The sequence below is a fragment of the Bos mutus genome, chromosome 1, assembly GCF_027580195.1.
Source record: "Bos mutus isolate GX-2022 chromosome 1, NWIPB_WYAK_1.1, whole genome shotgun sequence".
Classification (NCBI taxonomy): Eukaryota; Metazoa; Chordata; class Mammalia; order Artiodactyla; family Bovidae; genus Bos; species Bos mutus.
In genome coordinates, this window is record NC_091617.1 from 25,099,142 (window position 1) to 25,113,653 (window position 14,512).

The 14,512-nt window shown below is 35.3% G+C and overlaps 1 protein-coding gene across 1 annotated transcript in view; it reads right to left on the reverse strand.

The window, feature by feature from the left end:
- Positions 1 to 14,512, reverse strand: part of ROBO1 (roundabout guidance receptor 1) — a 1,293,158-nt gene that overhangs the window by 115,025 nt on the left and 1,163,621 nt on the right. The window contains exons 6-8 of the mRNA XM_070367810.1: positions 4,176 to 4,296; positions 3,537 to 3,675; positions 1,064 to 1,191 (exon numbers count right to left, since the gene is read on the reverse strand). Of these exons, the coding sequence (XP_070223911.1) occupies positions 1,064 to 1,191; positions 3,537 to 3,675; positions 4,176 to 4,296 (388 nt within the window). The remainder of the gene's footprint in view (positions 1 to 1,063; positions 1,192 to 3,536; positions 3,676 to 4,175; positions 4,297 to 14,512) is intronic.

Here is a 14,512-nt window from a genome sequence, read left to right on the forward strand (position 1 = left end):
AGGAAATATTCTTTATTTTTTTTTTTTTTCCTAGTGTAAAAAGCCCACAAGGCTCTTTTGTAGAAAGCCCACAGTAGAAGCACTCCCTCAAAAGGCACTTTTTTCTTCATAATAGCCTTAGAGGAGACAGTGCTCAGAAATGATGACAGAGCAAGTGTTGCTAATGTCATACTCAGAAACAAGCTAAGTGGTTTACAGCCAAAATCCCTTTTTACTCTATATATTTGTCAAAATATGGATTTTTTTCATCAACACAAAGTTCTTTAAAGGTCACTGTCTCTCAAATCCCACAATAAATAATGTCCCTAAAAAAAAAAAAAAGAAGGTTCTCAGATAAGACATAGTAAGAAATAATCAGCATGACATCATGGAAGAAGGAAAAAGATATTATGAGAGTGAAAAAAACATATGAAATTATGGACTCAAAGGAGTTGACAGAACCATTTCTGCATAGCAGTTACAGACATGACTTTGACGTTCAAAAACTTGTAGAATATGGCATCCATTTTGGTTCACATCACACCAAATAATAAATCTTCATCAAAATTAGCAAACTACAAACGTGATTCATTCACTCAACAAATATTTACTGAGTGTCTGTTAAGTCACAGGCGCTGTGTGCACAGATAAAGACTGCAAAAGACCCTACTCTGTGGATGCATCTTACATTCTAGAAGGAAACAATCTTTTCACCTTTTTGTTCTGAACAGACACTTGAAAGTGCATGACCTAAAGGAACAGTAGATTTATTTCCATTTAAAGATCAAATTTTTTTGGCAATACTGTCATTTAATTAAAGCTCTATGTTTGAAGACCCAGAGATTGAAGCACATTCTCTTCCTCTACTTGCCCAAGACGAAAAAGCTCTTGTACTTCCCCTGTAACAAACACTTATAGGGCTCCCAAAAGCAAAACAATAATTTCCTTTAAATATGTTTGAAATAAAACATACATAGCACTATTTAAAGTCTATAATTTATACAAACTAATTTATCATATTCTAAAATATCAATGTTGTATCTCATATTATAAGTCAATCTCAAAAACGTTCGCTAGATCTTACCTTGGACCGTCAGAGTGGCTGATGCTTCAGCTTTTCCAACCATGTTTTCTGCAACACAAGTGTATGACCCCATGTCACCAGCTGTCACCTTCCGAATTTTCAAGGTATGATCATCTCTGATTTCATATCTAGTGACATAACAAAAGAAAGCACAGTTAAGTAAGCTTCTACTTGAAGAATCCCATCGTTACAATTGTGGCATATTTAGACATCAACTCACATGCAATAGTCTCTTCAGAAAATTTAAAGCAAAAGGTAAATAATGTGGCAATCCTCTATGTAAGCATGCACATAGAAATGAGCATTTTTTTATATTCACAGGGGCAAAAATATTACACTACTTTTTAAAAATAAAGCTTATTTATTTTTAGTTGAAGGATAATTATTTTACAATATTGTATTGGTTTCTGCCAAACATCAACATGAATCAACCACAGGTATACCTATGTCTCCTCCCTCTTCAACCTCCCTCCCACATCCCTCCTCATTCCACCCATCTAGGTTGTTACAGAGAGCCCCCTTTTGAGTTCCCTGAGTCATACAGCAAATTCCCATTGGCTATCTATTTTACATATGGTAATGTATATCTTTCCATGTAACTCTCTCCATATATCCCACCTTCTCCCTCCTTCCCACTTATGCAGCCATAAGTCTGTTCTCTACATCTGTATCTCCATTGCTGCCCTGCAAATAGATTCATCAGTATCATCTTTCTAGATTCCATACATATGCGTTAACATATGATATTTCATTAAGCTACTTTTTAACAGAATATTTTTGGGCAAAGTTGGCACTTATTCAGTTCTTTCGTCAAGTTCTTATAACAACTTATAAAGTATTACGCTCATCTCCATTTGGCAGATGAGAAAACTGAGACATAGGAAGGTAAGGTAAACTGGCTTTGTTCTTCAGCTATTTTAATGGCAGAGTTGGTATTTGTACCCAGACAGTCTCATACTAGAATTCTCTTGCCCTGTCTCATTTTCCTTTTTCTTAAATTTTGGATGTCCCTTGAAATTTCACTTTAATATTCTTTTTACTCTACATGAAATCCCTGAGTTAAACTATCCAGTAGGTTATATTGATCGACTACACAAATATTTCTAGCTCCTATTTTATGTAAGTTCAAATTCACTATATTGACTAGTAATTAGACATTATATCCCACAGACACCTACTATTTAATATGTTATATAAAATTTTCTTTTCTTACCCTAGCACATAAAACAACTCCCTCTCCTAACACAATCTACCTGTCTTCCTTCACCAGTTCCCTATATGTAACAAATCATTCAATTCATCAGTTTGGTCTTGATAATGGACCCCTATCCTATTTCCATCTTATCTCCCCATTCAGGCAGTTCACATCTCTTATCTGGACAACAATGGTGACCCAGCCACTGGCCTCACCCCCATTGATGTGATAGCCCTAATGCTAAAAATTTTATTTTCTCTAAAAAGCAATCGGGTTCATAGTAATGTCTCTCTTGGCTCATCAAGTATATGCCATATGATTAAAAATCCTTTAATCCATACAAAGTCTTGTGAATTCAGCCTCTCTGTCTCCAGCCTGATTTCCCATATCTTTGCCCCAGGCCCCATGTGCTGCCACGCTAACTTTCCACCACACAAAGCATTCTTAGATTTGTGTCGTTTTATGATATCTCTTTTCCTGAATATTCTTCTCCTCTTTCTGTTTATCAAGTTGATATGTTTTTCAAGACATTGCTTCTCTGTCACTTCCCTTTGAGAACTCTCTCCTGATTTTCTGCTCCCACAGGTCTACCTTTATGCAATAAAAAGGTTTGCTATGTTACTCTGAATCTATCCATACATGTCTCCTTTGGTGAGTTCACTGACAACAGAAGCTTTATCTAAACCATTGCTGTAACCCGCAAACCTAATAGGGGCTCAAGGTATGTTTGGTGAATGAATGGCCACAGGAGAGATGACAGCCTCAAGACAGTGCCTGAAAGTTTCATTTCATTACCTCATTCCCTAAGGCTGGGAGTGTATCTCTGCTTCTAGGCAATTTAAGGATTTGACAGATACCAAGAAACTCTGACCTCTTCTACCATTCCCTGGTGATACTGTAGCCAAGGAAAAGGAAGTCTGCTTTTTAATTGGTTCATAGTTATATCTATAATGCTGTACCTCCCTTCCCTACCTACTCCCATATAAGACACTGGTATTAACTGTAGTCTGTCTGGACAAAGAGAAAACTGTTTAAGGAACAGCACATCTTACAAGGGTTCCTGGGCATGTTGGGGTCATGAACGTACAGTTTTATCTGAAACTCTCAGAGAAAGCATGGCAACATTCTGATTCTAATTATCTCTGTTACTGTGTCTGGTCCAAGGAGATCAAAGAGTCCAGAGAAAACCATTCTAGTGACTTATATGTGAACAGTGGTCAGATGAGAACCACAAAAATTCTGGGTAGATGAATCCCATCATTAAATTCTCATTCATACCTGGACTTGGGCAGTTCCCCATCATCTTTCCTCCATCGTACGGTGGGCACGGGGTCACCTCGGGCCTCACATTTAAATTCCGCACTGTCATCCACAGTGACTGCCAAGTTACTAGGTCTCTTCACAAAGGACGGTCTCTCTAAAATTAGAAAAAGTCATCTCAAAAAAATACAGAAACTTAAAGCCATTTTGGATGTTACTGAAGAGCAGATTTAGAATTTAAAAAAAGTATTCCACAGAGTTCCCCACTTCTCTCTTGGTGTGGTGTCTCCTCCTATTTGTCTTTCTATGTCTCGGCTACTTTATTTAAGGCTGCTTTACTAATTTCATCTGTCTTTTTTCCATTCCCCAAATACTTGTTTACCTTCTAGAAGAGGCCATTTCTTTTTCCCTTGGTGTTGTTTAGTCGCTCAGTCATGTCTGACTCTTTGTGACCCCAAGGACACTAGCCCTTTGTCCATGGGATTCTCCAGGAAAGAATACTGGAGTGGGTTGCCACTTCCTTCTCTAGAGGATCTTCCTCACCCAAGAATCAAACCCGCATCTCCTGCATTGGCAGGCAGACTGCTGCATAAATGTACTAAATAATAATAAGAGATTCACTTTACAGTTAAGCCAGTCAAATAAAACTGTACTTACCTAACACAGTGAGCTCTGCTACTTCACTCTCACGCTCCCCAACCATGTTGGTACCAACACAAACATATTTGCCTGCATCACTTTTGCGGGTGTAAGTAATCATGAGCTTTCCTCCTCGTATCTTAAAAAAAAATTTTCACATGAATATCATTAAAATTGCTTTAGTAATTTTTATATGACGGGGGTCTTTGTAAGTGAAGTCAACTTTCTAAGCATGCAAAGAAAGCCTAAATCAAATAAAAAAGCTGATGTGTAGTATTCGCCATATTTATAGGTAATAATTTTAAACAGAATTTATTCCAAAGGTACCATATAAAAGAGGCAAAATATTTCCTTACCTACATTTCTTGTAACAGTATTATATTCTGTATAACTAGAAATTTCTGTTTCCAGACGGGCTGGGTTCTTTCATATTATTTAATTAAAGGAAAACCAAAAAATTGCATAAGCAATTTGGTTAATAAGTGGAAAAAAGAAAAGGGGAAATTTTTAAAATTCATGTATATTTGATTTATAATACTGTGTTAATTTCTGCTGTATAGCAAAATGATTCAGCTATAAATATATGTACATTCTTTTTTATATTTTTTTTCATTATGGTTTATCACAGGATATTGAATACAGTTCCCTATGCTATATAGTAGGACTGCGCTGTTTGGGAAATTCTTAATACTATGTGACTATAATTAATATGCAAATACATATTAGCTATAAGTAATTTCAAGAACCATATTCTAGTATTATAAGATGTGGAAACAAAACTATTTCTCATTACTTAACTTGCCAGAGTTGCTTTAAAGGAATATATCTTAATTTCCAAAACATTGCAGAAACTGACATGTCCTAAAAAACATAGATTTTATTTCTGCCCAACAGTTTCTTAGGGACTTAGGAGGCAGAGACTGAACAGATCCCAATAAATCATCTGGAAATTCATTTGGGTACACTCTTGAACACTTAATTACTTGAAGAAGAATTAATTACAAATATAAGCAGACTTACAGTACAGTAAATAGGCTGAAGCTAATCATGAATTAAGATTGGGATGAGGAAATTGAACTATCTTTACTTAATTTAATATGCTTTTGGTGGGGAGTGGAGTCCAGTTAACCAAGAATATCTATAAAGCTCTGAACCTTAGAAAAGTTTGGTCAGGAGAACTTCCAGAATGTTTGTTTATGGAGGTTTTGATCTCAAAGTTATTCTGTATAGTCTACAGATTAAACAAAGGAGGAAACAAAAAAATTGAAGAAAGCAAGCAAGGAGGGAAAGAAGGGAGGAAGGAAGGAAGGAACCATTCAAATAGAATTTTGTTTTTCATCCTACACCAGGAGTTTCCTACCTTATAACGGCGGACGTCACACTGTTTTGAAATGCCTAAATTGCTTCATTTCGATTCATATACCCCAAACTAGAGATTGTAACCAAATCCGTATGTATTAGGAAAAATCAAATATTAACAAAGTGATTTTAATTTGGGGGGCTTTAGAACTTGATTTTTTTGAGTCCTTTTATTTAAAAAAAGATCATGATTCTCCAGGTATCATTTTGAGAACCTTCTTGTAACTTTTCTCTACATCATTCACGATTCTGTCCTTCATGCTTAGAAAAACGTCTGCATAGTCACCTGAAAGATTTTTGATGAATGCAAATGGCTTTTGTAGATAAAATTAGTGTATTATTTAATGAAGCATTTTTATAAATGTTTATAGCAGTTACAAGATATGTTAATGACAGAATTATTCTTTTCATATATACTTACCTAAATTCTCAAACAGAATAAAACTAACAAATAAATGTCACATGAAAAAAAAAAAACCTTCCAAAAGTTAACTACTGTCAATACTTCAAGAACATTTTTCTTTTGTCCCTCCCTCTCTCTCAGTATAGATGAGTAGATATGGATATAGAGATATAAAAGATACATCACACACACACTTTTACTAAAGAAAAATCATGTGATATATGCTTTTGTATAAGCTGCATTTTCAATTCAAAGATATACTACAATACACAGGAGTCCATCACATAAAGAATATTATCACACACCCAGAATGTCAATAGTGCTGAGGCTCACAAGCCTTGTTCTGAAGACTTGGCTCTGACCTAAAGATAAATGCTGAATTAAAATGACAAAAGGAGGGAGGGATTAAAATTAAATAATATTATAAATGCTTATTCTATCTGAAAAAAGCAGTGAGAAGACTCCCCAGATCTGTATAAATGCTCCTACATAACTTCTATCCCATCAACAAGACATTTTCATTATAAAATCCTACATTCCACCCTATACTCACAGACAATAAGGGTTAAATAGCCCAAAATGAACATTACAAATTAAATGGAAAATCAAACAAACCTCACTAAAACTGGGAGAAACTTTTTTCCTTGAGATAATAGAGACAGAAATTGACAAAAGTGAAGGAAGAAACAAAAAAGGTACTGAAAACAGAAACAGAAAAAATAATGGATGAAAATGACAGTCTTCAATTTCCATAAGTTCAAATTAATTTTGGCATTATGTCAATGGCTGAATTGAAACAGATCAAACCAAAAGCCATAATTCTAGTCTCTATGGTCACAAATGTAGACTGCATGGTGACCTCTTCTTTTCAATAAGCAAAAGAATAGAAAAAACAAAAACAAAAACCTAGTGCTGTAACCCCAATCAAATATAACATACTGCTTTTAAACAGTAACCTACTGTTAACCATCATATTATGTTGAGTCATATAAAAATATTGATTGTAAAAGGTGACTTTGTATATTCTAAATCTTAGTGCCCCTTTGTAAAACCAAAAATTGACATTTCCTCTCTCTTCAGAGAAAGGAAAAATATGTCTTCTAACACATACAAAATACTATAACTGTGAAAATAGCACTATTTAAAACAAGCTAAGAAATATTTCTTGGCAGATTTCTTCCTGCAGCTGGATCTGACAGCCGAACTGTAAACCTATCAAAAACGAGTTTGTATAATGAACAGACACAATATTAAACACTGCACTGCAGCAGGACTACTTCAATTAACATAATCCGGGTAGTGGAGATGCAGAACGTGTTAAGCTTTCAGACAATATGCTGGCATCTAGCCTGTGTCAAAAATCCAAGCAGAGGTCTCTCTTCCTCATTACCATCTACCTAACCAGCCCTCAGTAGTAACCACATTAGAAGCCCACATTTCCATAAGCTCTAGACAGCGCTTAAAGGGGGGGCCTCAGCTATCTACATACTAGATGAAAACAAAAGCTTCCCAGTGGTGTTGCTCCTTTTGGGGAAGGAGCCAGAGGAGGAGAAAGGAGGAGATGGCGAAAAAATTTTTAAGTTTCAAATAACTTTACGCTTTATATTTTTCTTCAGAATCAGTCTCAGGTTAAAAAAAAAAATAGTGACATTAAGGTAAGGAATACCTCAATGTATTTGATATGTGAGACTCTTATATACTAGCATTTTGCCTTTAAGAAGCTATAAATGATTTTTTCCTTAGGGGTAAAAGCCTTCTCTCCTAGTACTTAAAGACTTCTCTGAAGTCATTGAAAATCCCTTATAGAATGCTTTCATCTCCTTTATTGTGTTGTTTACTAACAAGATTATATAGAAAACTCAGGAATAAGATGTAGCTTGTCAAACAAAAGTGGAGAGAACCATTTCATATTTTTTTTCTGGTGAGCACAAAAAAAACTACAATCAGAATTCTTATTTCCAGAATACAAGAAGGAACATTATCTCTGCACACAGAGAAGCAAGCTTTCTTTTAGAAAGTAAATTAAGGTTTTTGTCTGGTTATTCTACGGCATATACAGCTTACCCTGCAATCAGTGCTTAAAATCAGAAATAAAGATGAACTTAAAATGAACTTCTTGGTATGTCTTCATTTTCTACCCTAAAGCAAGTCAGATGATTTGCAGTATCTGTTACACAGGAATTTTTTTTTCAGGCATCACCCCCACAATGTTATCCGTACACCTCTAGGTTAACATACTAAACCAACTGGGGCTAATTAACTAGTTCAGCTACACAAAATCTTTTCTGCTTTTAATTACATTAACCTAATGTGACTTGAATTCAGCAGACCAAAAACGAAACCACTAATTATATTAAGGGCTTCAAAGACGATTTCAAATTGCTAACCACCAAACTGTCATATAATTTATCTCATTTCCTTAAGTAGATGTTGCATTCAAAATCTGTGTTTCTCACTATAAATACTATTTTTAAAATAGATCCTAACAATGGATTAAAAGAACACTGACTTAGAATGCTAGAAGAGAAATATGTTTAAATAATACATAGAAGACACAAATAGGTGTCATTATACCTATGGGAAATTGGGAAGTACTTAATTTTTACAATTTTCTGAAAGATTAAAGGCTCAGAAATATTCATTTACAGTAGTAAAGACAACAGCAGGGTTAATATGAGTGGCAGTTTTAAAGCACCCAGGTTTAGAAAATATTTTTTCTGAAAAATGATTCTTTATCATGTTTTCACACTGCTTTGCAAAGTAAATGAGCAGAGAGGCTGTGAATTATAGCACCAGGTATCATCCTTAAACAATTCACTACTAAGTCTCTTTGGACAGCTTTGCAAAGTAAATGAGCAGAGAGGTTGTGAATTATAGCACCAGGTATCATCCTTAAACAATTCACTACTAAGTCTCTTTGGACAGAATATCTCTTGATAGCAATGCTGTCAGTTCTGCCTGGATCTCTGACCTGAGCAACAGATACCCAGCTGTTGTCAACTAAAGGAAGAGTACTTTGCATGGGTTTAAGACTTAATGACCACCAGACGCCAGTACCCCAGATGCCAGTCATAGCCTCCGGACATTCACCACAGTGAACTAAACCTCAGGGCAGTTTTGGATAGTCCTTAAGGACTCCTTTCAACAGAGACATGTTAAGAAGAGTCAGAGCAACAGTTTTTATTTCTTTAACCTTTAGCATTAATTCAACAACAGTAACAACTAAAACCACCCCCCACCAAAGATATCTTATTTGATCAGGGAGCAGAGAGTGATAGGAAGTGAAAAAATACCCATCACTTTCCAGTCTGGTTGCAAGTGTATCAACCATTAATGTGAACAATTCCAACTGAAGCATCCATGCCTTCTAACATATACCATATCAACTTTCAAAAACAAAGGTTGCATTCTAAATGAAGGAAAAATACTGCTGGCAGTGCAATTATACTGCACATATGATAGGCAATGAGTTTGATAAAATACATGTCCCACAGCAATCTAAAAAGTTAGAACCAAATAAAAGATAATTCACATAATTTGGATCTTATATACTATCAAAGAATACAGTCTTTCTTATTTGGCAATATTTCTTATTCACACTCTCAGGTAAGCAGTTCAATACGAGACAGCAAAAGAGACACTGATGTATAGAACAGTCTTATGGACTCTGTGGGAGAGGGAGAGGGTGGGAAGATTTGGGAGAATGGCATTGAAACATGTAAAATATCATGTAAGAAACGAGTTGCCAGTCCAGGTTCGATGCACTATACTGGATGCTTGGGGCTAGTGCACTGGGACGACCCAGAGGGATGGTATGGGGAGGGAGGAGGGAGGAGGGTTCAGGATGGGGAACACATGTATACCTGTGGTGGATTCATTTTGATATTTGGCAAAACTAATACAATTGTGTAAAGTTTAAAAATGAAATAAAATTAGAAAAAAAAAAAAAAAGAACAGTTAATAGGAAAAAAAAAAAAAAAGAACAGTTAATAGAAAGCCATGCTGAGAATTAAATAATTTTATGTTTTTACTAATCATGGTTTAATATCAAATATAGGTAATTTATATTTTTTAATATACATATTCATAGTTTTGCTGTTTTACTTTTCGGAACATAAATTTTAATGGAGTTAGCAAGTAGATCAAAATTTAAATTTTTGAAAAACTTTAGTTATCAAAACACATTGATATAAAATAATTTATATCTACCACTCGAATCATCAATACTTAAGTATAGACAGAAATTTCAAGAACTTAATCTTTATTCTATTTATCTGTACTAACCTTGTCACACTAATGTTTTTAAAAGTGATTTTGATGTATCCATAACAACATGATTTCATATAAAATCTCCAACATAAGTTTTCTTTTAGATGAATAAACAAAATAATAAACCATGGTTAGGCAAATCACAGTCCTTCTTCCTGGCTAACAAAGTTTATTTCCGCTCTACTTTTCATAAAGGTTATTGCCTCTTAATATATTTCCAAAAAAAATTCAACTCTATTTCTGCTTCATTCTGGTTCACAGGGACCTTTAATAAAAGGAGAGAGAAGAGAGAGGGGAAAAGAAGGAGGAGAAGAAGAAGAAATGCATTGTCTTAAATACTTCCCACTCAAACTTCTTGATGAGATGTAACCTGATTTCATGCTGGTTATTCAAAGGCTGTTATACATAGCTGCCATGTACTCCGGAGAAGGCAATGGCAAGCCACTCCAGTACTCTTGCCTAGAAAATCCCATGGATGGAGGAGCCTGGTAGGTTGCAGTCCATGGGGTCGCTACGAGTCGGACCCAACTGAGCGACTTCACTTTCACTTTCCACTTTCATTCATTAGAGAAGGAAATGGCAACCCACTTCAGTGTTCTTGCCTGGAGAATCCCAGGGACGGCAGAGCCTGGTGGGCTGCCATCTATGGGGTCGCACAGAGTTGGACACGACTGAAGCGACTTAGCAGCAGCAGCAGCAGCCATGTACTCATGACCAGTTCAATATGGACTCCTCATACAAAATGAGAGACTGTACAATACAGGTGGGTTAAACTAAGAAAAATAAATTATATGCTATTATTTACAATATATTCTCAGTATAGATTATAAAAAAAAAAAACAGTAAGATTTCCATCACACTGAAAATTTTTCATCTGAACCTTACTTATCCATTTACTTGTCCATTCTTATGCCAATCATCCTTGGTCTTTATAGCCTACTTAATGGTAGGACTGACGTTCACGTGATTTTCACACACAAAACGTCTTGTACAACAAAAGGATGCCTAGGTAAGTACATACACACTGTAAAGAAATTATGAAAATGACAAATTGAAAACAAATGACTATTCTACATTTTACCTGGTGACATTAAAAGGGAAAGTGTTACAAGGGGAAAAAAAAAACAAAACATAAGTTATTGTAGATCTTTCAACTGTTCTCCTAGGCGTGGAATTGAGAGGAAAAACAGGCAATTAGGATCTCTCCTTTGGCATTCCATATTTGCTTGGGCTACATGCATACAAGAGAACATGATCCAATTTCATTTGTTTGCTGGGCCACTTTACAATACCATTTAAAAACCAACATGATTTCTGCCAAGAGTTTAAACACACTCCATCATCAGAGAGAAGCAACAAGAGACTCATGCAGAAAAAAGCAATTATCCCAGTGGGGACACGTGGCTCTCTCCACAGCTTGGGGAGCTGCCAGCTGAGAACACAGGCCTGGGAGAATTGCTGCTTAGGACTATGGCAGCTGCGTTTCTCTGTGATTTTCATTTCTCCAACTAAACTTCTCATTTCTTCCTCATAGCAGTTTATAAATTGGTAGTTGGCTGTTTGATGCCACAGAAGCACACCTAGGATAATTTGATTATAGACTAACAAGGGCTGTACTGCTAATTGCAGGCAAGTGGGAGCCACCCTGCAGAGAGACATAGTTAAGTTAAAGGGAGAGGATGATTTTCTGTGTGAAAGTGTAAATTATTACCTTTCTGTATATCTAGTTTATATCACCAGATGATCTTGCCATGAATCCTAATTTTAACAAGGAATAATAATTTAAAAAAATAAAAAAGGAAGTCCTGTCTTTTTAAAAGACACCTATTTTGCTTGCTTAAGTGTGGTTCAAAGTCAATATGAAGACCTGGGTTTGGCATTTTCTTCTGGACACCATTTTATTGAACCAGTCAACCAGGAAAGCCATCTCTAATTTACTGTATTCCAAACTAGGGACAGACAACTGCCGACTGCCGGTGAAACAGAGAGCAGATGAAACAGTGAAGGCTTTTAGCTGATTCCCCAGGTGTCTGGTTCCCAAGTCATTAAGATCAGAACCCCAAAGTGAATCCTATAAAAAGGAGGCAATATAAAAGAGTGGTTTGAGAAGAAAACAGCCTCTACCAGCCATCCCGGCAAAGTAAGTTAAGTTGATTGATTTTTACCTCTGAAAATTCTACATATTACATGGTAGTATTCTACATGCATATGAGAAATTAATTTAGTTCCCAGCCATTAAAGTTAATGTATTAGTTCCTTCACGGGTCTCATGAAACAATGTCCTGCTGTTTTAAAGGTAAAAACAAAGTCTTATGGGCAATTTTCACTTTCCTACGAAAACAGGTTTGCTTTTTATCACCTCTCCCAACCATCTGGCTATAATTCTGAATTTACATACAGTTACTGTTAGGATAGCCTGAAATAAAAATCTATGGAGGAATTATGACTATACTCTAGAAATAAAGATGACAAATGCTCATCATATTTGAGGGGAGAAAAGCTCATTTTTAAGCACTTGGCTCTTTTGAGTTACATGTCCACCAGCTGAAAATACTTTTCAAACAGTAAGTCCTTTTTTTTCCTCACCACGGGTTCTTACGCTTAGCTCTTTTCTATAGTTTTGGTCCAGTGTGAGAATTTCCCTTACCACCAAATGCCTTGCTAAGATAATGCCTTTTCCAGAGACACTATTTTGTCATTTGTGAAATTTAAATTCACTTATATTATGAAGAAAAATATAACCATGGCAGACAAAGTCCAAACCAAGGCTGAGTATGCAATAGCTTCTTGGATTCAGAAATGCAGAATGACTTTATAGAAATGAAGTATAGAAATTAAGTAAGCATACTTGTTTATGTAAATAAATTTGTAACCTGCAAAAATAAATAAGCAATAAAAGCATTTAATACTTTTTATTTAACATTTAATACTGTTTATTAAGATTCTATACAAGTAGGAAGATCCCTAAAATAAGCCATAAATTGAAATAAACATGCATCCCTGTTCTGTGGTATTTTAATCTAAAAGAGTCAAGAGAACAAGAAGCGACTTGCATGTGACAAGCTTAATTGATTAATCAGAGTCAGGGCTCATCAGACAGGGTCAGAGATTCAATATCCATATGGTCAGTTGCTTCACTCTCTTTTATTGATCACAAGACTATGCCGGAACCTAGCTCACTTATTTGGCAAATTTGTGCCTCATTTTGTAAGAGACATATGATAAGATAAAGGATGATAGATAACCCTCTCTTCTCCACCACAACACATGGCAAAACAAATGAAAATATATCTACATACTACCTAAGAGAAAGCCAGTAGGATCATTTACACATGTGAGGGACAGAATAGAATCTTGAGGAGAAAGGTCTGATCTAGGGCTTAAAGGAACTCTTTTTTGTGGCTTACATTAATCTTCATAATTATGCACATGTACTTCTCACTATTTCTAGAGAATTAATGGTCATCTTGTGGATAAATAAATCAAAATAAATGTATCCTGTCCCTTATATTTCTATAGCTATCTGCAAAAACAAAAGTGAAAATGTCTACCTGAAGAGTATTTCAAACACCATTTGGAATGCTACATTTGCAACAGTCTTTCTCCAACTATAAACAGTAAAGTTCCCCAGTGAAGACAAAAACATTCTGAACAGAATATACGTGCAAAATATTAATAGTGTTAAGGATGTCAATGTTCTGGATGCTCCCAAACCTAAGGCTATAAATTATGTTTGACCTTTGATTTGTAATTCAGAATTTCGTGAATCCTAGGTTTCTTCCATACAAACCTAAATAGGAGGTTTCCGCATTCAGAACTTTTCAGGTAAGGTTCTGATGTTTGTGATATCAGTCAGTGGGAAAATGAAAGAGTAAGATTAAAACCAATAAGAAACAAACAAAAAATTCTATCTTATGCTTACTGTTTCTCTTCTATATAGAACAGAAATTCTACACTGGCAAGGAGTTTTCTGTATCTCTAGAATCTTGCTTCACTCCCACGGAGAAAGCACACTATCATATTTTTCAAGATTTGAGATGTAGGATACATAGAATTCTTTGATTTTGGTCATCATTTCTTCATTGAAAGGCTTGATATTTGAGAATTTGCTAGAAAGACACTCCTTTCTGTTGCTGTACAGAGAAAAACGCAAATTCTGTGGACCTCATACCAAAGTAATACATACATTTAAAGATGCTAACGTTTCAGTAGGAGTTTTTAAATGACTTAACAATGGAAAAACCTGAAAAAAGTTATGTCCTAAGTGTAAAATGCTTTTGGCAGTCTTCTCCTCAAACACATGAAAAATACATCAGTGAATCTG